Below are 25,881 nucleotides of genomic sequence, written 5' to 3'. Positions count from 1 at the left end.
TTAATAAATTTAATTAAAAAGGTTATTCTGTTTAAATAAATCCCTACTTATCAAGAAATATTAGATTTGTTGAAAAAAGTCTTTATAAAGGATTTTATATTTTAATTCTTTAATGAAATCTGTAAAGGAATTTTAAAGACTAATATCTCAGATTATATATTTATTAAAATACTGTCTTAATATAGAGAAAATAGCTTGATTTATTTAATTATCTTTTTTCAAAGAAATACTTATTAATTAAGTATAATTATAACATTTATAATAAAAAGTTAATTATAATAATCTATTATTTTAAAAAATAATATTTAAAATTTAAGAAAATATTATTTCTAGTTTAGATAATTGTAGATTATCATAATCTGGAATACTTTATACTAATTAAAAATTTTAATTAATAATAAATCTGGTAATTAAGGTTTATATTTTAATTTAATTTTAAGATTATATGATAATCTAGCTGTTATAATACTAAATCTAATATTCTAATCATGAAATTTGAGAATTCTTTTTAAAAAAAGAATAAATACTTATTATATTAGAACTAGATTATATTAAAATAAGAAAATCTAAATCTAGTCTACATACCAGTCTTATAAAAATAAACAAAAGATTTTATATTAATTAAATATAATCTATTTTTATTAGAATCTAAAAAAGAAATTTTATATTAATTAAATATAATTATCTCTATTATATCTTGAGAAAGATTTTTTTAAAAGAATTTGTATATTAATTATCCATTTTTAAATTAATATAATATTTAATAATAAAGATATATTACAATTATTAAAAAAAGTCTAGATAATCCTGTAAAAAATATATAAGAAAGATAAATAAGTATATAATGTTTTAAAAGTCTTAATAATAAGTAGGAATCATTATTTAAATATCTTTTTAATTTTTTATAAAAGAAAAAAAGCCTGTTATTTTATAAAGATTATCTTTAGATTTTTAATAAAAATAAATTAAAAATTAAATTAACCTGTTTAATCTATAGTAAATTATTATTAAAATAGTTTATATAATCTTATACTTATAAATTATTAATCTGAGAATACTATTAGCCTAACTAATATTAATATATAAAATAATAAATAGAAAATTACTACTGTAGTCTTGATATATGTTTAGTATATATAAAAATTATATACCTTATTTTATTTTTTTAAATAAAAAATCTTAATTTATTCTTAAGTTCTAGAATTACTTAACCAAATATCTGGATATTATAAGTAAGTTATTAACTACTTATTAATTAATGATTAATAAATAAACTTAAAAAATTAATATAATATTTAAATAATATTTCTAGATTTATATAAATTATTTCCAAAATAATTAAAATATATAACGTTCATTAATTGAGTTTATATTAAATATAATTCAAATAATTTTATTCTTTATTAATTACAGATTTTACTCTTATATAAAATTTAAATTAGCTTTTATCTTTAACTAGCTAGTAGCTTGAGATATTAAATAATTTATTATAAGAATATAATTTATTATTAAATTTATAAAGATAAAAATAATTATTATTAAATTTGTTACTTTAAATAAATAAATAAAAAATATTATGTTATTTAAAAAATTTAATAAGATTAGAAGATCTGGTTTAATATTTATTATATTAAAATATTATAGTTTAATAAGAAACTAAAATGAAATTTTTTTAATTTATATTTAAATAAAGAAATAATGAATTTTTATATTTACTGACTGATACTCTTGCTGAGTATAAAGATTTATTTAATTTTTAATATTAATCTTTCTTATCCCATGTTAAAGTTAACAGACTTAAAAAATAGAAGATTAAAAAGATTTTATATTTCTTTTAGAATTACTAAGAAAAAAATTATCTCTATCTAGTATATTTTATAAAATAAATAAAATATACTAATCTTATTATTAAGCTTATTAAGTATTTGGAGAATACTTGTCAAATTATAGAAAACTTTTATTATTATTATTTATAGAAGTTCTTGTAAAAGCTTAGTTTAAAGAAAAAAATATATTATTATAATATAATTAAAATATATTCTTATTAAAGCTTTACACATGATTTGATATATTAGTAAAAAGTCTTTTATCTCTGTAATCTTATTTATAGTCTCAAGCTATATTTTGTTTATTAATCTAGATATAGCTTAACTAGCTATCTATCTAAATATAGGTTATCTTGATTAAACCTACCCACCCGAGTCTTCTATCTTACCATCCCACCAGCCTGTACCTTGACACTTAGTAAGATATAAAAATTATATAATCTATAATTTACTTACGGATATATGTATCCGTAAAGAGTAGAAACTAAATAACTAGTAATAATATCTTAAGAAAATATACTTATATATTTAGTATATCGCGATATAGACATATTCTTCACACTACCTCAACCTTTCATCCCATATAATTATATAATACTTATATTATCCTGTATATTCTATTTATTTTACTGTTATTAATATTTTTTTAATAAAAACTTATAACACTTTATATTTTCCTTTTTTCCTCTTCACGCTTAAAGTTCTAGAGTATTTAGCATCAATATGACTTCATTTTGTGTTGAACAGCCATCTCATGGACTTTATTTAATCTATTATATAAAATAAGTATAGATTTTAATTAAAAGTAGTATAAAAATTACTTAATAAATATAAATTTATATAATTAATTAGTAAACTTACTTCATAAATTTTATTATTAAAGATAAAATATATATCAATATCTGCAATTAATACTAAAAATAATTAATTTGAATTTTTTTTAAAAAGCTAGTATAGTCTAATACTTATTATTAAAAAAATTAATTATATATTTCAGATTCTACTATTTAATAATGTTAAGATTTATTTAATCTTTTATTCTGATAAGCTTAATTTATATAATATATTAAAACTACTATCTAGACAGATTCTTAAGTAAGTACTTTCTTATTAAAGTTAATAATTATATTAAATAAATTAAATATAATAAAAATAATTATAAATAATATCTTATAAAAGATTTTAAGAATATACTATTTTATTTATATAATTTTTATACTTATTATCTAGATTATTCAGGATTTTTTAGATACTTAATATTATAAATTACTGTCATTAAAAAGAATGAATTTATTATAAATTATAATAGTAATAATATCTTTTTAACTAAGAATAGTTATATTTAAATAAAACAATAATATAATAATAACTCTGCTGAGTATTATATAATATTTATATTATTTTATTTATTTTACTATTACTTGTATCATTTTTCTTTAATAAATATCTATAATACTTTTTATTTTCCTTTTTTCCTCTTCATGCTTAAAGTTCTAGAGTACTTCATTTTGTGTTGAACGGCCGTCTCATTAGCTAATTAAAAACCGTATCTAATTAACTGCACTCAACCACACTGCCAAGACCCGCAGTACAGTTTTTAATTAGCTAAACCATATCTAATTAACTACTCTGAACTGCACTGCCAAGACTAGGTGCGGTTTAAAAAAATTCACTAAAACCGCACCTATAAGCCGCATCTGTGGTTAACCATAACTCTTCAAACCGCACTACTCCATCACTACAGGCTACATACCTCTAACACCTTCTACCCTGACAAGTAGATCCTATCACACAAACATAATATGTCCTGGTTCTGGATGGCTGACACGGTCTGACCCCTTTTCAATCTCAGAAAACACGAAAGACTGAAGCCTCATTCAGATTCAGAGATAGATGTAATTGTGCATCAACCAGTTCACAGGACCATACAAAGATTAATGTAGGGTCACGTGGCCACACAAACCGGCAACCGCTGATACTATCTCTCACATAACATATCAGACACCAGAAAGTACTCTATATAGTCTATAATTTTTGGATTTCCCATAAAATACTTCATAAGATAGTCGGTTTCCATGGCAAAGTACTAGCTCTCTATACGGAGTAATTTGATAGGTGTCACTGTACTCCGTGGGGCGGCCAAGAATCACAACGGCCGGATACTGGTCCAATTTGATTGGAGCTGAGATGTTCTTCAACTCAACCCAGCACTTCTTTGCATTGAAGCTGTCTTTGGTGTATTTGTCGCATAATTGCATTTCATCCTCCACACTCACAGAGGCATTCCAAATCCTCGCCTCCAATTATATTCACCCGCAGTCTGTAACCTTCGTTTCATATGCCTCTTTCACCAAAACATCTCGTTATTTGGAGCACATTGCGTCGGGCCCCAACATATATCAGTCACCATCTAGCATATGGCCAATAGACTATACGTCAGATCATTTACAGCACCCCCTACAGTGGTTCTTCGCTATAGGTACTTGAGCCCACTGAGGCGCCTCCGTTCTTTACTTTTCTTATTCCTCTCTTTCGTTGTTGCTTAATGCCGACCGATGGATAGGGCCCCTTAGTGAATCAGCTGTGTAGTGGTTTGCTGCTCCTCGCATTCCAAGCTTCCGGGTGCCATCGGAGAAAGCTATCCTGATACTCCACCCTTAGTGCGAGTATGAGCTTGGATCGCCAGGGGGTCGCTCGATGTGAGAATTCGAAGGGGCGAAGTGCACTCCACAATATGCCTCAATCACCAGCTTCCAGCCCTGTTCAGGTATGGCTATAGAAAATCATCACCCACACCGCCAAGCTCACGACTGTCATTGACATCAAGGATAATGTCCATACCCCAACCTTTATCAATAAGGCCAAGTCTGGAATTGCCGAACCTATCGTTGCTGCTTTCATAGCTGGAGGCGTAGCGGGCGCGGTATCCAGGACAATTGTATCGCCCCTCGAACGATTGAAAATTCTCCTTCAGATTCAAAGTGTTGGCAGGGAGGAGTACAAATTATCGATATGGAAAGCCTTAGGCAAAATAGGAAGAGAAGAGGGTTGGAAAGGCTTTATGCGCGGTAACGGTACAAACTGTATTCGCATTATCCCTTACTCCGCGGTCCAATTCGGCAGCTATAACTTCTACAAGAAGGCAAGTCGTGTTCAAAACCCCTTAGGTTTGACTTGGGTCACCTTCATGATCCAAGCCAAGGCTGGATAATATATCAGCAGTGAAGAATCGCTAGTTTGAAAGTATCGTTAACGTAATACTGTATTTAGTTCGCAGAATCCTCACCAAATGCGGAGTTGTCAGCGGTGCATCGTCTGCTCTGTGGAGGTGCTGCTGGAATCACCTCCGTGACAATTACATACCCTCTTGACATTGTTAGAACCCGGCTCTCTATTCAATCCGCTTCATTTGCTGGTCTCGGTCATAGAGAAGCTGGGGAGCATTTGCCGGGTATGTTTACTACCATGGTCCTGATATATAGAAACGAAGGCGGCATCGTAGGCCTATACCGCGGCATCATACCCACCGTTGCTGGCGTTGCTCCTTATGTCAGTAATCCTAGGTCTTCCCCGCGATAGCATTTGTGGCTAATTATCTCTAGGTGGGTCTCAACTTCATGACATATGAATCGGTTCGCAAATACCTGACCCCTGAAGGTGATACAACACCGGGAGCTCTGCGTAAATTACTTGCTGGCGCTATTTCAGGGGCAGTAGCACAAACATGCACATACCCATTGTAAGCCTCCTATAACTGCCATTGTTTTGTTAGTGTCGTCATTAGCTGACATAGAGGCCACTGTTTCAGCGATGTTCTTCGGCGGCGCTTTCAAATAAACACGATGTCTGGAATGGGATATAAATACACATCAATCATTGATGCCGTGAAGGCCATTGTGGCGGAAGAGGGGTTACGTGGACTGTTCAAAGGCATTGTCCCAAATCTTCTCAAAGTGGCTCCTAGCATGGCTAGTAGTTGGCTCAGCTTTGAGTTAACCCGGGACTTTTTGGTGGGCATGAATGCAAGATAGAGGGCAGCCGCATCTAAACCACGTCGTGTTTCCTCTTCCTCTTATTGGTAAATAGGTCCACTGAAAGAAACAAAATTGGATATCAATAGTGGATAGGGAGACGCGGAAGATGCCCTAATACAAAGAAATCAGGTTACGCAGTCTATAACGGCCAACCCTCACGCAAGAAATTACTTATCAATGGATTGTCAATGGCCTTAACCGACAGCCTACTTACCAATGGCTCTGTGGCAGATAAAGCGATAAATGGGCCGGTATTTCAATATGAAATCTAGAATCAATATTTGTGAATTATATCAACAGAAGTCTTATGCTGACTAGTGTTTGATAACATTTATCATTGTATATTGTTGTATAGATAGGGTATAACTTGTGGTGCGGAGTGAATATACTACTATCCATGTGTAAGTGGGTTATACTACAAGAATAGGCGGGGTAAAAGTGGGAAACATATCAACACATTATGGATCATGAGGCTACAATATGTAATCATCCGCTTACACAGGGTATGTACTTAGATAGAAATTAGAATGGTGCGGCCCCAAGCAGAAGCGGAGGGTCTGTTACCACCCTCAGAGTATGTGACATCGGGGTCCAATGAGCAGTGACTGCAGGGTGAATGGATCGCTCCACTGAAACTATAATTCATTCTAGTCCAAAGTACTAGTCAGGTATCTTGACAGGAATCTGTGATTCAATGAATGGTTGGTGCCTTGGTTATTGGGCCTCACATGCCTTTGATTACCGGATATGGATTAGGGTAGGGCTCAACCCGCACACACCGTGCATCTGAAAATCGTAGATCGAAAACCTCACCAGCTTCACCTTGACTACGGGTGCGATAGCCAGCCAACTTTCAGGTGTCCCATCAATATCAGCAGCCATGGGTATGTTGAAAGCATTGTGGTGGTATTCTTTTCCAACGAAGACCTCGCGGCCTGCGTGATTATGGCGAATACCATCCGAAATTTGTTCTTATTATCGACAAAAACTAATTTTGGAACATAGGTATCGACTTGGACCGCCACCATGTGCGCGGCACCCATCGCAAGGCGCCCAAGAGCGAGAACGTTTACCTGCAAGTATTGGTGAAGCTCTATCGATTCCTCGCCCGTATGTCTCCGTTTCTTCCTGTGTCCGGCCGATTTTTTGCCACGGGAAACTGATAGGAGGTGGTTATTTCACAGGTCGCACGGAATCCAACTTCAACAAGGTTGTGTTGCGCCGTCTTTTCATGTCCAGGATCAACCGCCCCCCCGTTTCGCTTTCGCGCATTGTATCCAATGTGTCCGAATCTCACAAGGGCAAGACCATCGTTGTGATTGGTACCATCACCGACGACAATCGCCTGCTCACCGTACCGAAGTTGTCCGTTGCCGCTCTTCGTTTTACGGCTACTGCCAGAGCCAGAATCGAGAAGGCCGGTGGTGAGACTCTGACTTTGGATCAACTGGCCCTGCGTGCCCCTACCGGAGCGAATACCCTTCTTCTCCGCGGTCCTAAGAACGCCAGGGAGGCAGTGAAGCATTTCGGATTCGGCCCCCACAGCCATAAGGCAGGTTTCGCCCGTTGAGAGGAGATTCAGGAACCATCATGCTAACTTAGAACAGAAGCCCTACGTGCGGAGCAAGGGACGGAAGTTCGAGAGAGCTCGTGGACGCAGAAGGTCTCGTGGTTTCAAGGTCTAAAGGGACTAGCGAAATAATGTCCATTTCCTGTGTCGGCTGGCGGTTCACCGCGTTCATTATGGTTGCCTCTGGAACCATATGAGCCGAAGCGACTTCGCCCGAACCTTTTCTAGACTTCCCCGATGCCAGACTGACTATCATGAGGGTTCCAAACGAGCTTGGCTGAATGAAAATGAAAATGGAGTTAAATTATTGATTGCCTGACTGATACTCCTTTTTCCTATACCTATATCACAGTGGTAGAGCTTTGTGTTTCCATTGTTTCCCACCCTCACCTTCAACGTAGTCGCCTGCTCTATGCCCGTCTCCCCGAATGAGAAACTTGTAGATGGTCAAGCCATCTAAGCCCACAGGTCCTCTGGAGTGAATCTTATTTGTGCTGATGCCAACCTCCGTACCAAAACCATACCTCATGCCATCTGCAAATCTCGTCGAGGCATTCCAAAAGACTCCAGCACTATCGATGCTGTTCATGAAATATTCCGCAGTTGACCTTGTTTTGGTCAAAATGATATCAGTATGCTTCGAGGAATGGGTGTTGATGTGAGCAATCGCTGCATCAACGTCCAAACCCGAGGCAGATGCAGGTATCGTTTTGACTGCCAAAATGAGATCCAGGAACTCTGTATTGTAGTCGGAGTCAACTGCATCTACGATTGAATCCATCTGGGCAGCGCCCAAAGTATCTTTTAGTGCACTCTTAGAAGATTCATCGCACCTCAACATAACTCCCTTTGCCACCAGAGCATTGCCAACTGCAGGCAGTATAGTTCTAAGAACCGTTTCGTGTACGAGCAAAGTTTCCAAGGAGTTGCATGCAGCTGGATAATCTGTTTTGGAGTCCACGATAACTCTCACAGACGTCTCTAGGTCCGCGTCATGATGGATATAGGCGGAACAAATACCGTCAGCGTGGCCTAGAACTGGAATTTTTGTATTATCCTTGACGTAGCGAACAAGATCGTTAGAGCCACGGGGGATGACCAAATCGATCAAAGAGTCTTGAGCCAACAAGGACGAGATTGCATCCCTGGTCTGTACCAGCTGAATAGATGACTTGGGAACTCGAGTGTTTGAGATGGCTTCGGAGATGACCGTCGATATCGCGACAAAAGACTCGGTTGATTCTTTCCCTCCTATTCTACTCGTTAGCAGTGCATGACTGACTTATAGGGTGAATCCTGAGGAACCTTTTAGAATAGCCGCATTACCAGATTTTATAGACAAGGCAGCGATGTTTGCGATGACCTCAGGGCGAGCCTCAAAAATTATCAATAGAACCCCAATTGGGCAAGTCACTCTCTCTAGAGTAAGGCCATCGTCAAGGAGCGTCCTCAGAGTCACGGTGCCAACTTGAGGAGGTCAGATTAAACATTTGATTTCAATTTGATAGGCTTACTTGGATCTTTTAATTCCCGCACACCCAGGATTCCTTGCAACATATCATCATATTTTCCCGGTCTGGATAAGTCAAGCCTCTTTAGAACACTAGAATTGAGATCACCCTTTTCTGCAGCCCGACTCGCCGATGCGACATCCCTAGCATTGGCCGTAAGGATGGCATCTTTATTAGTCAAGAGCCCCTGGTAAAGCGCAGTCAATGCTTCATTGCGCTCAATATTGGATAAGATCGCGAGCCGGCGAGCGGCCAGGGACGCAGTGCTTGCGATATCAAGTGCAGAAGATTGTGTAAGTGACATTTGTAAAATGTTCATATATGAGATTGGGAGGTTACGTGAGAAGAATGTGACAGGTGAGGGGTTGGAAATTTAAGGACATATTACATAATCAACCATAGACTATACCTGCGGTGTACCTACAAAGCATATGATACTACATACCCCGCTAACCAGGAACCCAATGATGTAATAATCGATTTACCTAATGAGCCCAATGCCATAACTCGTAATTTTCATTCTCTTTGTCATTTTCATCAACCGGAAGACATCATATGCAAAGGGTAGTAGCATACCACGTATAAATTTATGGTAGTCCTGTACAAAGTTATCGCGTGAACTAAATACGATACCATGTACTAATCTTACTATTACCTAGTTTGTACGTCCTATGTAGGTAATTATGCAGGGCTCTGTCCCTATCTTCAGCCACTCTTTCCTTCTTTCTACTTTATTTGCGCCCAGCAAGTGACAGTCAAGATAGTACTCATCATACACCCTAAAAGAAAAATGGCAGAAATTCTATTGCGCCTCACTTCAGTCTCACCTCAACTGCATAATCTCAACAATACATCTGACGAAAGATATGATTCTGAAATCTGTGACCTGGTTGCATATATCAGGCAGTTCGATAGGAATCTTGACAGCCAAGATCTACTAGATGTAAGCACAGCCAGAGTCCTTTGTCCAACGGAGAATATAGGAACTCGTCATGAATTGAAGGGGATACAAATCGTGCTTACGAAATGGTTACTTGCCTCACAGAACCTCAACCCGTCACAACACACACTATCTTATTTATTCATTCTTATTTTTCAAATCGAAGCTTTGCAAAATAAGACGAAGAACATAGTACCCGATGAGATCAAACCCGGAAATGACCTGTGGGCGAAATCTGTCTTTTTCCTCAGGTCTTTTGACCCCATCCAGGTCCGCTACGCTGGTCATGAGTGGCGCCAACTTATTGAACTCATAGGACAAGCTGCTGAAACTGTAGCAAAGGTAGGGATGCACTCCCAGCTAATGCACACAGTTACCTGGCCATGTCATTAACCCGCAGCAGCCGTTTTTAGCAGTTCAAGTGATCAAGGAGGCCCTGCTTCGACTTGACTCAGCTGGAGTCCTCACATCAGTACATGTTGCTTTCCTCAGACTTTGTTTGCTCTCAAGGTCATACAGTCATGCTTTGCCGATTCTGGAAAGACAAATATTCCGGTTTCCCACCAGTTCAGGGCAAGCATATCGCAAGCATATCGAGCGTCCATTATGTTCCGAGAATACCCTTGGTGACACATTCATCTCCGACGTGTCTGGGTTCTCTGCAAATTTGACATACAGAGATCATGCAAAATATTTTCTCTATGGCGGAATGATCTACATGGCCCTCCAAAATTGGGACAAAGCGTTACATTGGTTGAGCGTTGTGATCTCATCTCCCGTCAGTGACTCTGTCACCAAGATTATGGTCGAAGCATACAAGAAGTGGGTATTAGCTAGTTTGCTGGGGCATGGAAAGGTAATTCATTTGTGAATCGTTAACCGAACCTAACATGCTCAACACTGACATAAACATCTTTTCTAGCTACTTCCACCCCCTAAAATGATCTCTTCACACATTCTAAAAGTCTATCAGACAATAACAAGGCCTTACGCGTCATTGGCTGATGCTTTTGAGAGACGCAATTTTCAGAGGTTGAGAGCTGAGATCGATATCGGTCGGCCAGTTTGGCGTGCTGTGAGTTTGCAATCAGGGGGGCCTTGTTGAGATATACATATACTAACAGGCCACCAGGACAATAACGAGGGCCTCGTATCCCAGATGTTCCGTGCCTACAACACATCACTGCTTCGCAGGCTAGGCAGAACATTCTCGGCTCTTACTACAGCAGATGTGGCACGGCGCACGTTCACCCCCATAGCATCCCTTGCAAATGTCGAAGAATTCGTAGCATCGCTTGTGATGTCTGGGTCTCTCAACGCTACACTCCTTCATTTATATGGACACGGAAGTGCTACAATGCTTCGATTTTCTGCGCCGACCAAATTTGTCTTCAATAAGGAGACTTTTATGCGGACACGATTGGTCAAAGAGGGTCGAGCGTTAGGGCTTATCACAGATTATGTCGATCAATGTAGCTGTGAGTTGAAGCTGGGCAATGAAAATCTCCAACTTTTATCAAGAAACCAGAGGTGGCCTGATACTTCGGGTAAGGGTGGCAGCGATCTTGTTGGAGAAGCAGATGGCGGTTTGGACATTGATGAAGACATCATGGGGGATGCTACTTAAAGCCTGGATAACTTTGATCCTTGATCGTGGGCGTATCAGAATGAGAACTTCAATTCTGATCCTAGTCAATATAGTCTTTACAGTGATGTCACGGTCATACGGTTTCGATTGAATTTGATCAGCAGTTTGCTGGGTATAATACCCTACGATTTGATTTATCTGAGTGGATCTTTGCCCTGTCTCCGGGCTCTATGCTCCTCGTAGACCCTGGGCCGGTTCGTCTACGTAGAAATCTATGCCCAAGGACAGGTGTCATATTATTCAGTTACACGTCTTATAGCTCATTCATTCATTTCTTCATATATCAGGCCTCTCCACCACAAATGGACATATTTATATAATCTATCATCTTAGTTATTATATTCACCGTGGTCCTGTGCCGACGGTAACTCTCAAATACAGCTCTACCTGTGGCTAAGGCGTATTGGGTATCATTGCCAGTGATACAAGGTGTAGCAGATCTTCTGTGCTGGATTGTTGTCCAGAATCTCCATTGACCAGCTCGCACAGAAGCTATTCTGCGTCATATACATTTATCATTTGAGTCATTGGACGCAGCTTGTGGTAGTTGGAAAGGAGACAAGATATAGATTACTCTGAATGGGACAGAATCCCAAGACATGATTCCACCAGGAGGATGTCCATGCGGACTGGCATAAGTACGAATACACTTTTCATATGCAGTATGTTCGCGTGCGTACAAGAATATCCAGAAAAGTCATGTCAAAGGCTCAGTTGGCAACCTAAGTACCTAATGTCCAGTCAGTAGTATGTATAGACAATGCAGACTATTTGGAACTACATGAGAGTTATTTTTGAAGTTCACTGGGCGCTATGTCGCGGGCTTTCGATGCATTCTTGCGCAATCAACGCCGAGTCTAAAGACGGTTGACCATGAACAGATACCATTAGCCAAAACTATCAAATTTCACACAATATCTTATCCCGGTCATAAGTTCTGGCCCGTTGCCTTCCTACAGAGCATCTGTGACATCATAAAATGGCACACATCTTCGTCAGACCAGTAGCTCAGGTGACTAGCAATACTAGCAATCATGGATATATCAAATGTGCCCCTGAAGCGAAATCAGCACCCTATAACTGGTAGAGAATGTTATAAGCATCAGAAATGCAAGGAACGGCCTTACTCTTGTATGCTATAGTCGACCCTGCCATTGGAGTTCAGTGCTCTCACTTTAGCATCTTCAATCAAGAGCTTCTCCCCATAGTGGTCGTTTCCCAGGGAATCGCGGGGATTCTCTCCATTCGCCTGTGAGCCCCTTCGCTTACTGCCGCCCCCCGTCCTACGGTAGCCCTCATAGAGCGTTTCCAGGTCCGAGTCGATAAGGGTAGGGTTCCTGGCATTTTGTGTCAGAGAGCTGGATCTCGAAGCCACCGGCCGTGGTTGCTGGGCCTGCAGGGTAGAATTCAAAGCTGACTCGGAAGAAGCAGTTTCCGAAGTGAGACCAAGACTGCGGTTTAGCAAACTGCTTGCAACACCAGATGTAAAATTGGTCCACAATGATCCCACACTTTGACCAACACGGCTGCTAATCATTGAAAGGCTCTGTCCTGATGTCGTCCAAAGACCTCTTTTGACTGACGGTAATGGCTGTGGTTTAAGAGATGACATCGCTGGTGATATGAGGGGCTCTAGACGATAGCTAACTGGGTCGGAGGGATGAAAGATATTGAACAGTTGTCGGCAATTTGGAGAAGACACAGAAGCTTGACTGTGCTGTAAAAGCGTGTCCTTTTTAACAGGCTGTACGCCATGGCGTACAGAAGAGGTGGGTGGCGATTTAACAGTCGCAGTCTGTCCATTATGACAGACTGAAGACTTGCCATCTTCGCCGCCGCCACTCCCATGTGGTCGCCCAGCAATGGTCTTCCCTTTGAGCATCTGAAATAGTGCTATTGGGGAGCCTAAACAGAACAAATCCTCGCATTCAAAGGCTAAAGAATCGCCCTGGAATGCTTCGTGACTCGGGTCATCATGGTCCAAATTGGCGGTTTCAAAAGATTCCGAACCTTGCTGTTCGTGGCAGAGAATATCAAAGAGAATGGCGCTACCAAGCGAATGTCCACAAAGGCTTACAGTGCCACGAAAAGAAGGATTCCTCCTCTTGTAAAGGTCCAAAATCCGGTTACACTCCTGTTTGACTATTCGAGAAATGTGTTCACAGTATGCGCTCTGGTAAAGAAGCACGTCCATAGCTAAATCGGAGATGAGATTCCGAACTGCAGGCACATTATCAAGTGTGATATCGGACAAGCTAGGATACGAGATATCACCCTGGGTTTCCGCATCGCCCAGATCAAATTCCATGCGGGATTGCTGCTCTTTCTGATACGGAAAGTCAAGTAAATGCCTCCAGCACCTGGGGTAAATTAGCTTTGCATCTGATTATGCATAGTATTGGGGGGGGGGGGAGCGGCGGAGAAGAACGAGTAGTAAACAACGGCATAAGAGACGGCTGAAAAGTACATTATAGATCCCTCCAAACATACAAGTAATCACTTACACTGGGAGGACCTGAACTCGGCAATTTTCATGCTTGTCTTCAAAGTCGGAGTTGAGAGCTTGAAGATCAGGAGACGCTCTGTAAACGCTCTTTAGGGTTTTGCGTAAAACATTTATGTCGTGTATGAAGTTGACACTTTCCAGGCGCATGCTAAGCCGCTGACCGATCCCGTGAGTAACTAAAATCAAATGATCGATTTCTCGATCTTTGTCTTCGACCTTCCTGGAATCCTCCATTTCCTTCTGTTCTTGTTTGCGTGCTTGTTCTTCAAGTTCAACCATGTCTGGTCGCGAGCCAGCCAATGGATTGTGCTGTTCGAATATTGGAGTCGCCTTCACCGAGGCGTTCTCATCGCCTGGCATTTGGTGATCAGATGTGGTGGTTTTAGATAACCGTGGTACCTGCTTTTCTTGAAGCTCCCCAGACAGTATATCGGGGATGTCATCCCCAGATGTTTTCGTATCAGCACAGGGCTTGTCAGGTGATTCCCTCTGTTTTTTTGATTCGATAAACCCACGTACAAGCTTCGTACCTGGAACGCCACCAAGCTTCTGATAGAAAGTGGTGCTCATACGGGACATGAAATCATCGCTCATCAGCAACGCCGTCGAAGAATCCTGATAAGTTACTATACTATTCATATAGGCACCGAATAAACGGTAAGGCTCAGGCTCATTGCCAGAAATCAAAGTTGCATTCCCAACATTTTCAGTGCTATTAGATGTAGAGCTAGAACCTGTCAACAAGGTAAGCTTCAAATGCACGCGCTATCGGTTCACATTCGACCTTACCGTCTTTATCTGTGACTGGACGCTTGGAAGAATAGCTAGGGCTTGTGTATCGCCATGGTTTCGATTTGAGGAAGCCTTCTTCCAGCTGAGTAGCTAAATTTTCTTCACAGGGTTTTATTGTAGACCCATCTTGGAAGAACCAAGTTCCACGACGGACTTCGTAAATGGGACCTATCCAATAAGCTGGGCTGAGTTCTCTTTGCTCAATATTAACATCGAAAAGCGAGTCCTCATTCACAGGGACCTTGGTCGGCTCGCGCGAAGCTTCCCTCATCGGTCGTTTGTACGACACATGTTCTGTCTCGACATCCGCCTCTAGTAGTCCCTGAAATGCATCTTCTATAGCCTGGGAGTCTGTGCAAGTGAACGGAACAAACTTTTTGGGAGGCGCCAAGGGTTTTGGATCGCCCTTATGATCGCGAAGCCCTGGCTTGCTTTTGGGTGAATCCACTGCATAGAACCATTTTACCCTTAATGGAGGACAGTCCTTGGGGTACCGGCGTAGACTCAACCCATGTCTATGTGTGACTGTGTGGTCCTCTCCCCGAGAACGTTGGAGGACATCTTTCGTATCGTTGAAAGGCTGTGGGGATGTACTTCTAGAGGTATTCCACGGAGAGAAGGCCCCGAAGAAGGTCCCCTTTTGACTGTCCTTTGACATTAAGCTCGTGAGAGCCCGGAATGTCGGAGCACGAGCCAATGTGTTTGCGAAGAAGGGTGGCAAGCAAATATGACGACTACCAAATATGGGATGAGACGGTCGATGCAGGAGAAGCCTGTGCAGTCAAATAGTACGATGGCAAAACGGCCAATATAAGAGTGTGAAAGTCTATTAGTTTCCCGGAGTTCCGAAGAAGAGATTCTGTGCCTTTGTTCTTTTCGGTCTTTTATTGTTGTTAGCGTGTTGAAAGCATCTTCGAGCCTAGCTAGGCAATTTGAGGGGATGCTTGGCAAAATCGAGCCCCAGGATCTTCGTTTCGAATGAAGACGTACCACTTAGGACACTTCTACAACAGGCGACTGACGCAGCGATGCAGGTGGCCATCAAATATCTTAGTCGGCCGGGACAGATTTACTGGGTTGGTGACGGGCTACCCCATGTTCGTTCTTCCGATAGTGGCTTGGCAGGCATCATACCGTATGTATGTACGAATAGGTTACATTACCTATCATCGGAAAAATAATTACGAAAGCCCAACGAAGCTGATGATACTGATTAGTTGCCTGTCCCTCCGTAGATACCTAGTACACATCTACAGAGGCACTCAGGATGCCAGTTGAAGACACTTATTTTCTTCTGTATTGCGCCTCGCTCAATTCTCCAGTAGTGTATATGGTGTGGCTGAGCCTGATTATCCTGCTACTAGTAGATAGTAGTATGTACTATCTACAACTCTGTACGTACGTAGTACGGCTACCAGGTACTGCCAGCCCCCACCTTGTTTTCCCCACTTACCTAGTAGAGGAAAATAACGCAACTACCTACCTTCCTACGTGCCTAAGTACACCGTGCTTATTATGACAGTGCCTAGTAGCTAAATACCGTCCCCTTCTTCCCACACCCTTCTCTGATACTAATTACATCATCGAGCCGGTTGTTCCATCGACACAACTATATATCTTTACTCTTGGTCAACTTCTTGTAACTTGATTGACAGGTTCTTGTCAATAGGCCCTAGAGTTGTGAACTGCATTGGTAAGGAGTCGAGTAACTCCCCTGAGAAATGAATGTGATTAAACTCCAAAGGTACGCAAAGAGCTCCTGTGTCAATAGGGGTTTCCCACCTGCCAATAATCCCACTGACCCCAGCACGCAGGAGATTCCCTCAGTTCGAGCAATCGGAGATATTTTCTCTCCAAGATGCATTTCGGAAGCTGGACATTGATGACAAAGGCTCTCTTGACGAAGCCACTGTGATCAAGGCTACTCAACAATCAGAACGAAAACCCTATGATGTCGTGCGTCAGGCGTTGAAGGAGGTTGAGCTTGACAGCTCTCGCCGTGTGGAGCTTGAGGATTATGTGGACGTCAGTATATCACTGTCGATGTGACGGGTCATTGTGATGCAATTACTAATACCATCCAACAGCTTATCTCCAAACTTCGCTTTGCACGGACGCAGAACCACGCTGCTTCAACTCCTGCGGCAGTGCTTCCGGGAAATGGAGCTGGCCCATCTCGGCATGTCTCCAAAGGCAGCATAGGAGGCAGAATCCATGTCCAGGGTTCCTCAGCAAATGTAACACATACTATTAACGAGGATGAAAGGACAGAATTCACCAGACATATCAATGCTGTTCTTGCTGGCGATCCAGACATTGGCCACTTTCTGCCTTTCCCTACCGATACGTTTGAGATGTTCGATAAATGTAAGGACGGCTTGGTGTTGGCGAAATTGATCAACGATAGCGTTCCGGATACGATCGATGAGCGTGTCTTGAATAAAGCTGGAAAGAAGATCAAGGAGCTCAACGCATTCCACATGACCGAAAACAACAATATCGTCATCAACTCAGCTAAAGGTATTGGCTGCTCTGTTGTGAATATAGGAAGCGGCGATATTATAGAAGTGCGCGAGCACCTTATTCTGGGTCTGATCTGGCAGATCATTCGTCGGGGCCTCCTTGGCAAGATTGACATCAAACTTCACCCTGAATTGTACAGGCTTCTGGAGGACGATGAAACTTTAGAACAATTTCTACGCCTCCCGCCTGAGCAGATTCTACTGCGCTGGTTTAATTACCATCTAAAGAATGCGAAGTGGGACAGAAGGTATGCCTCGCTCATGTGACATGGAGTATGAAGCTGTGGAGTGGACGGCTCTCGTTTATAGAGAAGCATAGGACTAACTATTTTTTCTACCGTCATAGGGTATCGAACTTCTCCTCAGATGTCAAGGATGGTGAAAACTATACCGTTCTCTTGAATCAGTTGGTACCAGAGACCTGTTCGCGAAAGCCCCTTCAGACCCAGGACGTAGTTCAGCGGGCAGAAGAAGTTTTGACAAATGCGGACAAATTGGGATGTCGGAAGTTCCTGACACCCTCCTCGCTGGTTGCAGGAAACCCTAAGCTGAATCTGGCTTTTGTGGCGAATTTGTTCAATACTATTCCAGGCCTCGACCCAATTACCGATGAAGAAAAGCTCGAAGTTGAGGATTTCGATGCGGAGGGGGAGAGAGAAGCCAGAGTTTTCACCCTTTGGCTTAACTCGCTCGATGTACAACCAGCTGTCAATTCATTGTTTGATGACCTTCGGGACGGGACGATACTCCTTCAGGCATATGACAAGGTCATCCCTGGCAGTGTTAATTGGAGACATGTCAACAAACAGCCAGCCTCGGGAGGAGAGATGATGCGTTTCAGAGCAGTGGAGAACACTAATTACGCCACCGAGCTCGGTAAGCACATCGGCTTTTCTCTAGTAGGTGTACAGGGTGCCGACATCACTGATGGCCAACGTACTCTCACTCTGGGCTTGGTTTGGCAACTGATGCGACGAGATATCACGAATACTCTCTCAAGCTTGGCTAAGCGTATGGGCAAGCGTGAGATAACAGATTCGGAGATGATCAAGTGGGCAAATGAGATGTCCCATCGCGGCGGCAGATCTTCGTCAATACGCAACTTCAAGGACCAGTCGATTGCTTCAGGTCTTTTCCTCCTTGATGTGCTTAATGGCATGAAGAGCAGCTATGTTGACTACGATCTTGTAACGCCTGGTCGGAATGACGAGGAGGCTTACGCAAACGCTAAGCTGAGTATCAGCATAGCTAGGAAGCTGGGTGCCACGATCTGGTTGGTACCTGAAGATATCTGCCAGGTGCGTTCTCGCCTGGTAACAACGTTCATCGGTAAGCCTCGGGGACTTCCAGCTCTTGAGAACCAGATGGAATGTACTAACACTATCCAAATAGGCTCCCTCATGGCCACATACGAGAAGATGCAGTGATACTGGGCAATGTTGGTTCTTAGCAGTGTACCTTTCTCTTTCCTGTTCAGTCTTTCGTGTGCAGTCTTTGTTGTCCCTGAAGTGTCTGTATGCAGTAGTCTTTGATGCACGCAATGACAGTTTGCTCTCGAACCCCACCACTTATAGCTTGGGCGGGCCATACTCAAAAATACAGTGCGATTGAGATAGTATTTGTTAGTTTGTAGGCATTTCTACGCATCGTTTCTACCTAGGGTGACGGCTGACATTACCAACTAGCCTCTGCTGGAAACACCAAGTCGACCAGATAGAATGTAAACCAGCATATGTAGCCTGTAGCCCAGACTCATAAAAAGTCATGGTATAAAGCGTAGGTCAGTCAATACTCAGTCTCCTCGCCTACCCTACCTCATCCTTGCACGCCCCCCACAACCTAGCATAAGCATCCGTCTACCCAGAGAAGCTACAACTACGGATCGTTCTCGAGGCGAAATCGCAGGAGACGCATGAAGTCGACCGGTCGAGTGGGACGGGAAAGGTCAATGATTATCGACTTATATTAAAATGCGAGGCCAAGACGGATAACGGATCGCTGTTGATCGTGACGAGTGAAAGGACGACACAGTCTGGCGGTACGATAAGGAAAAACAGGCCCGCTCGACGTTCGTTCGGATATATTCGAGCTGCTGACCATGATAAATACCAATGTTAAACGATAAAAAACCAATACCCCAATGTCTCGCATCCTTGCGCCACCGCGTCAAAGGGCTGACCGTTTTTTCCCTTCCTCCCCCTGCTAATGAACAGCGTAACTTGGAAGGATGGTGGCAAAGAAAAGCACAGAATAAAAGATTAGATATGGCGACAGGGAGCATTGGAGAGGTAATAAATAAGCACAAGGGGGGACAAGGGGGACGAAGGGGGAGGGGGATAGGGGAGGGGAGGAAAGGGAGTCCGGAAAAGAGCGCCAGTATTCAACAGCGATAGAGTGAAATAAAGATCGAGGTCGATCACCGGTGGTGAATGTGATAACATCTAAAGCTTCAAGTCCTAGCGCTCAGGCACTGGATATGGCCAAGCACAGATATGAGGGCTTTAACTGGATGTGAAGTACGTAGTCTGATAGTTCATGGAGCCAAAATAACCTACTCGGCTGTATCAAGCTCATCATGAGCGGAGGTCAAGGGTTCTAAGGGAACTGTGTTGAAAGTTAGCGACAGATTGCACTAGCTGTATGCACCGGTGATCAAACCTTTCCTATCTTCACCGTTGGGTCCATTTTCACGCTCGTCTTCACGTCGTTCACGATCATCATCCCGGCGCTCCCTGTCATCCTTGATATCGCGGTCTCTCTCATCAGGGCTTCTCGAGCGGTCACGAGAACGTTCACGGTCACGGTCGCGGCGGTCATAATCACGATCACGGCGGTCATAATCCCGGTCGCGACGGTCATAATCCCGCTCATGTCGGTCATAATCCCGGTCATACCTGTCGTCCCTACGGGGAGAATAGTCGCCACGACCACGTCTAGGAGAAGGCGAACGGCCACGGCGTGGCGGAGTACGGTCACGTCGACGATCACGGCCAGAGTCAAAACGCCAAGAAGCAGATGGAGGAGTCCGTGCCCACTTTTTGGAGGGTCAGTCAAGCCATGGACTCCGATATATTGCTCTTTGCTTACCTCGATTTTCAACAGATCGTCGCGGCCAATTCGCTTGTTATGCATTTCATGGTATGCATCATCTGCATCACGGCGACTCTCATATTCCACGAAGGCAAAACTTATGTCATGAGCAAGTGACATTTAGGTATGAAGCTTAATTGAACATACAGTCTGCTGGATGGGGTACGCGGTGCTGGAATATCACACCGGACAAGACGTCCGTATCTAAGTCATCGTCAGAAGAGCTTCAAATGCATTCCGATTATTGTAAGTATGGTGCAAGGCAATTGTGAAAGGAAAACTCTTTCGGAGGGAGCTCCTTGAAGGGGCTCCCTCCAAGGGAAGTTGATGAAACAAGCACATCTCCGTCATATCATAACATGATATGGAGAGCGGCTCCGGCGTCGATTTTGCGAGACTCAGTCGAGGTGAATTGCGAATATGGACACGAGTTGTATAGTCATGGTAGCGTGTAGCAATCGACGAGCGGCACGTACCGTTCGAATTCGTAGGCAAGGTCGCGAGCTCGGGTCCCGTGCCCGAAGCCGGTGACATAAAGCGTAGTGCCAGGACGAGACATTGTGTGTGTGTGTTAGCCAGTGTGTGGCGGATAATTGAGGAGTAGGCTGATTAAGAAAAACAACAATGGTGGAGTGGGTGTGAGTAAAGTAAGAAGGAATGGTTAGAATGCAAGGAAGTAAGAGGCAGAGACAATTCAGGAACTACAGCTAAGTTTGTATGCCACAAGCGAAGTACCACTGGGATATCTTTCATATTACATAATATCTGAGTCAGTACAGGCACAGCAAGCTAACTTACTGCGAAATACTACGAAGACCATCTTATTCGATATCAGGCCCTGGAGTACAGAATTCAGGGCTAGAAGTCCTAATGATCAAATTTATATTATAAATGGACTTCGTAGTACACCCCATAATCAGTTTATATCATAATCAATTGGGGACGGGCTATTCTATTTAATATACCGATAAGAAATCATAGAGCATCGGGCTTTATCTAGTATTCCATAATGTGAAGCCTACTACCAACCTAGCATCAAGTCATAAGAATTGAGTAATACCAGACCCATATGATCCTACATAAGGGTGGGTGAGACGGAGTGTAAGAGTCTCTACGGATACGTAACCAATAGAATGTGTAGGGTCATTACAGCATTACTCAGGGATTTTGTAACGTTGTTGTTGGTTGAGGTACGGCCACTAGATAGTACTCTTTCGTAATTACAGAATTGTCAACCAAAGTACTGTGAATCCTAATGTCCGTAATTGATGACGGATTCGATGAAAACGATGATAGTATTGCTTCTAGATACTGAAGAAGTGATGGAATGGTAGTATGAAGGGAAAGTTGGGAGTGGTCTGATCCCCTAAGGAATCGCCGGTCGCGTGTCCGAAACAGGCAGGCGCGTTCCCACCCGAAACAGTACGGAGTAGCTACCTACTAGTAGTATGGTATCAGTATCTAGGTAGGTTACTAAGGGCCGTATTACGTACTCAAAATAAAGCACGCTAAAATGGGCCTCCTAAAATGGGCCTTCTTAAACCAAATTTTTTTCTCCCTATTGATCTCCTTTACTTCATCTATAGTTGCAATTGGATCTGAACATGAGCCCCGAATTACAACAAGTCCAGAAGGTTTGGGAGCGTATCCGCACCAACAGTCCAATCTACGCATTTCTACTTGATGATATTGACATTTACGATGCTACCAAAGGTGTTTTCAATGCCAGACTGCAAGTCGCGCCCCATCACCTTAATTCGAAGGGTACCTTGCATGGAGTGTTTTCTGCCTGCGTCACTGACTGGGCAGGTGGCTTGGCAATTGCGTCATGTGGACTTGATTCCACAGGAGTCAGCACAAACATCCATGTCAACTATCTCTCAACAGCATCGACAGGAGATTGGCTAGACATCGAAGGTCGCGCTGACAAAGTTGGACGGAATTTGGCCTTCACAACCGTGACAATCTCCAAGATAACCGGGTCTGTTGAGAGGACTCTTGTTGCACAGGGGTCCCATTCCAAATACATCAAAACACAATGACCCATCATAATGATATGGCTATGAATGGATGGAGGTTAGATTTGGGAAGAGAGGATCTGCATCAGATATTCATACAAACCGCGATCTTCTTTACGTCTGGCATGAAGCGCACGCACTTTGAATGCTTGATTCACTCGGATAGCGGAGAATATATTCCATCCATTTTTGCTTTAGATACCTAGTCTCCTCAGTGGTGGAGCAAGGTAATAACGGATGGACACATAATTAGATTCATGTGATACGAGGGTTCACTGCTGAATGGAGTGTATATATACCGTACATTATTCCCTACTAATGCTCAATATATCTCATCTTGTCTTTTGCCTCAGTATCAACGAAGTAGATTGCGTCTAGGCTTCATGAACTAAAATGCCATGGATTTGGAGACCGAAATTGACTTAGAACTCGAATCATCCCTAGCAAGATGATGTGCTCCAGTAAGTGTTTCTTGGAGCCGACGTTACACTTACAACTCCTGCCTCACCAAGCACAGGCCCCCTAAGCCTCCTTGCTAGAATTGATTTTCCTTCAACAAGGTCTTCGAAAGAGCAACTTTACAGTCATTTTGATTTAGATATTATCATGATACAGTAACCCCGAAATAGCCAATTAAGAACAGAACACTGAAGTGGCATCTACCAGTAATTAGTAGGTAATCCGTACGAAGTACCCATCTCAGGTATTATATAACAAAAGCAGGCAAGTTAACATAGGCTCACATTATAATCACACCCTGTAATCTTAGAGTCACACCCTTTTAGCTGAAAAGGGTTAGACCCTGTCAGCCATCCGGAACCGGAATATCCTATGTTCCAGCCTGTCTGGCCCTATAATTCTAAATCAATATTATTTAAAGAAGTATAGAAATTATTTAATAGAAAAGAAAAAATCTAAAAAACTTTTTAAAGCTATAGAAAAACTAGTTAGAAGATATACAAATTTTTTAATACTGCATAGAAAGTCTTTAAAAAAGATTAGTTATAAGAAGAATTATTTAACCTGTAATTAGATAACTCTTAAGAAAATTTAATTATTACTTATTTTTACTTATTTTTATATATTTTAAGTAATTTTTAGATTTTTAAATTTATTACAGTTTTGAATTCTCTTTCTTTAAGAACTATTTATTAAACCAGTATTAATTACATATTATAAATATAATATATTAATAAATTTAGTAAACTAATCTGATAGTACTTCTTATGAAAAAATTATAAAATAATTAATCAAATAAATTAAAGAATCAATTTTTTAGAGTACTTAGATACAGCATACTCTTTTTTAATGGGACTTTACAATGGATAATAAGATTTAAACTAGTCTTTAATAAGTCAAGTAATTTATTAGTAACTAATTTTTATTTTTTTGAATATTTACTATATTAATTTTTATACTAATATTAATATTCTTCCAAAAACCAGCTGAAATAAAGAAGTTTAAGTTACTTAATCTTATTAGTTTTAATAAGAAAATAAGAATAATTTTTAATTAGCTTAATAATATACAGGTAAATATTGTTATTAACTAACAATTTATTAAATCACTAATTAAATAAGCTTAATATATATTTATACTTCTAGATAGAGAAGCTAAGATAAAGATTAACTTATAGATTAAGATTAACTAGAAAAGACTTACTTTCTCAGTTATAATCTTAATTAATTATTTTAAGCTGATTTACAAGAATCTTATCTACCTAAAAAAGTTATTAATAAGTTATTTATATTTTATTAAAGAAATTATATAGTTAATAATCTTCTTGTAGAAATTAACAGCCTGTTAATTAAAACTAATAATTATAATTAAAAAATATAAATAAGAAAAATCTTTTGTATTAAGTTCTGAATAATAATATTTATTAATAAATAATAAGTATTAAATAAAAAACTAATTTCAAAGATTTCTATTAATAAGTTAATTAAGTAGCAGATAAATTAATGGAGATTAATTAATGCTTAAAGTAGTCTGGATATTTTAATATCTGGATAAATAATTTTATCAAGAAAGTAAATTTAAAAAATATTATAAATTAAGACTTAATTATAGTTAGTACTAAACCTGCTTCATAGACTTAATAGATATTAAAGAAAATCTTAGATTAATATAAAAAGTAAAGATTATATCTCTATTGCAGAGTCTCGGGTTATTATATTATTAAATATTTTTATTTATCTCTGTAATATACTTTAAATAAGAAAAATCTAGAAAGTAAGATTTTCTAGACCTTACTTAAGAAAAATCTTATAGAAAAAACTAGTTAAAAGACTCCAGCAATCCTGTAGATCTTTTTAAAAAAAAGTATAGTTTCTTTAAATCATTATTTAAAAGAATGTTTATTAGTAAATTATATCTATAAGAAGTTTGAAAACAAAGTATAGAGATTTAAAAATCATTATATCTTTTCTATACTAAAATTAATTACTAGAATTTATTTCATAAATATCCTGATTAATACTGATTACATACTGTCAAACCCTAGGATCGCTTCCCTGTCCCGGTTAGCTTAGCTCCACTGGTATACGTACCGTCGAACTAAATCGAGAAGATATCAGGCTGATAACTATCTAGAAACAACTGGTCTTGGACAAGAGAAGAGAAGTAAAGCTAAATAGTGCCGTGCAGCTATCTGTAAGTAAGTACAGACAAGTATTATTACTAAGCTTCCAAGCATATAGTTACTTAAAGACAGTATTAAGAATTGGATTGAGCATGAAGAACAGAACTAGCTAAGTACATGAAAGAATGTCCTTATATATCCTATCCTTTATATACTAAGTCATATATCTTCCTATATACTATATATTATATACCATATACTTGTTTATATATTATCCTATATACCCGTAGTCACGTGATACATAGCTGTTCCAGGTGTCGGTTACTCAAGCCGAGATTCTACTCGATAAGAGTTGCTGATTGTCCGGGTGTTGCCTTGTCGGTGCTTCTGCCTGACGAGTCCGCCTTACTAGTAGCTTAACTAGCAGGGGTCCGTAACACATACTATATAAGATAATCAGCTAAAACTTTATAACTAAACTTATATAAATATTCTTAAAGTAGTCTAAATATTCCAATATCTGGATAAATAATTCTATTAAGAAAATAAATCTAAACAGTATCATAAACTGGAAATTAATTATAGCTAATACTAAATTTATTTGATAAGTCTAATAAATATTAAAGAAAATCTTAAATTAATATAGAAAGTAAGGACTATATTTTTATTATAAAATCTTAAGTTATTATTTTACTAGATATTCTTATCTACTTTTATAATATTTTTTAAATAAGAAAAGCTTAGAGAATAAGATCTTTTAAATCTTGCTTAAAAAAGATTTTATAGAGAAAATTAATTAAAAGACTTTAATAATTTTACAAGCTTTTTTTTAAAAATATAATT

At 40.0% G+C, this 25,881-nt stretch overlaps 7 protein-coding genes across 7 annotated transcripts; 4 read left to right on the top strand and 3 right to left on the bottom strand.

Moving 5' to 3' along the window:
* Positions 1 to 4,560: 4,560 nt before the first annotated feature.
* On the top strand, positions 4,561 to 7,545 carry BO94DRAFT_554869 (solute carrier family 25 member 42; the record flags this gene model as incomplete). The annotated part of the gene is made up of 9 exons (XM_025613748.1): positions 4,561 to 4,593; positions 4,693 to 4,972; positions 5,104 to 5,375; positions 5,429 to 5,565; positions 5,635 to 5,836; position 6,363; positions 6,866 to 6,970; positions 7,045 to 7,412; positions 7,468 to 7,545. 9 exons carry the CDS (start codon positions 4,561 to 4,563, stop codon positions 7,543 to 7,545), a joined length of 1,476 nt encoding a protein of 491 aa, XP_025470130.1.
* Positions 7,546 to 7,776: 231 nt separating this feature from the next.
* Positions 7,777 to 9,245, bottom strand: BO94DRAFT_512537 (glutamate-5-semialdehyde dehydrogenase; the record flags this gene model as incomplete). Its single annotated transcript, XM_025609815.1, has 3 exons — positions 7,777 to 8,681; positions 8,736 to 8,897; positions 8,945 to 9,245. The coding sequence occupies 3 exons, from the start codon at positions 9,243 to 9,245 to the stop codon at positions 7,777 to 7,779; spliced, it is 1,368 nt and encodes a 455-aa protein (XP_025470129.1).
* A 325-nt stretch (positions 9,246 to 9,570) lies between these two features.
* Positions 9,571 to 11,719, top strand: BO94DRAFT_512536 (putative COP9 subunit 3). Its single transcript, XM_025609814.1, has 5 exons — positions 9,571 to 9,884; positions 9,987 to 10,223; positions 10,285 to 10,737; positions 10,804 to 10,956; positions 11,014 to 11,719. Exons 1-5 carry the CDS (start codon positions 9,732 to 9,734, stop codon positions 11,506 to 11,508), a joined length of 1,491 nt encoding a protein of 496 aa, XP_025470128.1. The 5' UTR covers positions 9,571 to 9,731; the 3' UTR covers positions 11,509 to 11,719.
* A 280-nt stretch (positions 11,720 to 11,999) lies between these two features.
* On the bottom strand, positions 12,000 to 15,868 carry BO94DRAFT_488108 (DDHD family phospholipase). Its single transcript, XM_025609058.1, has 5 exons — positions 15,818 to 15,868; positions 14,825 to 15,708; positions 14,034 to 14,769; positions 12,657 to 13,889; positions 12,000 to 12,584 (listed from the first exon to the last, which is right to left on the bottom strand). Exons 2-5 carry the CDS (start codon positions 15,483 to 15,485, stop codon positions 12,458 to 12,460), a joined length of 2,757 nt encoding a protein of 918 aa, XP_025470127.1. The 5' UTR covers positions 15,486 to 15,708; positions 15,818 to 15,868; the 3' UTR covers positions 12,000 to 12,457.
* Positions 15,869 to 16,305: 437 nt separating this feature from the next.
* Positions 16,306 to 18,872, top strand: sac6 (fimbrin). Its single transcript, XM_025611265.1, has 5 exons — positions 16,306 to 16,571; positions 16,642 to 16,852; positions 16,915 to 17,597; positions 17,696 to 18,678; positions 18,742 to 18,872. Exons 1-5 carry the CDS (start codon positions 16,549 to 16,551, stop codon positions 18,774 to 18,776), a joined length of 1,935 nt encoding a protein of 644 aa, XP_025470126.1. The 5' UTR covers positions 16,306 to 16,548; the 3' UTR covers positions 18,777 to 18,872.
* Positions 18,873 to 19,900: 1,028 nt separating this feature from the next.
* BO94DRAFT_583586 (RNA-binding protein) lies at positions 19,901 to 20,998 on the bottom strand (the record flags this gene model as incomplete). The annotated part of the gene is made up of 5 exons (XM_025615571.1): positions 19,901 to 19,953; positions 20,008 to 20,383; positions 20,437 to 20,536; positions 20,587 to 20,643; positions 20,916 to 20,998. 5 exons carry the CDS (start codon positions 20,996 to 20,998, stop codon positions 19,901 to 19,903), a joined length of 669 nt encoding a protein of 222 aa, XP_025470125.1.
* A 953-nt stretch (positions 20,999 to 21,951) lies between these two features.
* On the top strand, positions 21,952 to 22,806 carry BO94DRAFT_373106 (PaaI family thioesterase). Its single transcript, XM_025607224.1, has one exon. The coding sequence runs from the start codon at positions 22,044 to 22,046 to the stop codon at positions 22,479 to 22,481; it is 438 nt and encodes a 145-aa protein (XP_025470124.1). The 5' UTR covers positions 21,952 to 22,043; the 3' UTR covers positions 22,482 to 22,806.
* Positions 22,807 to 25,881: the final 3,075 nt, after the last annotated feature.

This window comes from Aspergillus sclerotioniger (genome assembly GCF_003184525.1).
Source record: "Aspergillus sclerotioniger CBS 115572 chromosome Unknown BO94scaffold_7, whole genome shotgun sequence".
NCBI lineage: Eukaryota > Fungi > Ascomycota > Eurotiomycetes > Eurotiales > Aspergillaceae > Aspergillus > Aspergillus sclerotioniger.
This window is presented reverse-complemented; position numbering and strand designations above follow the sequence as displayed.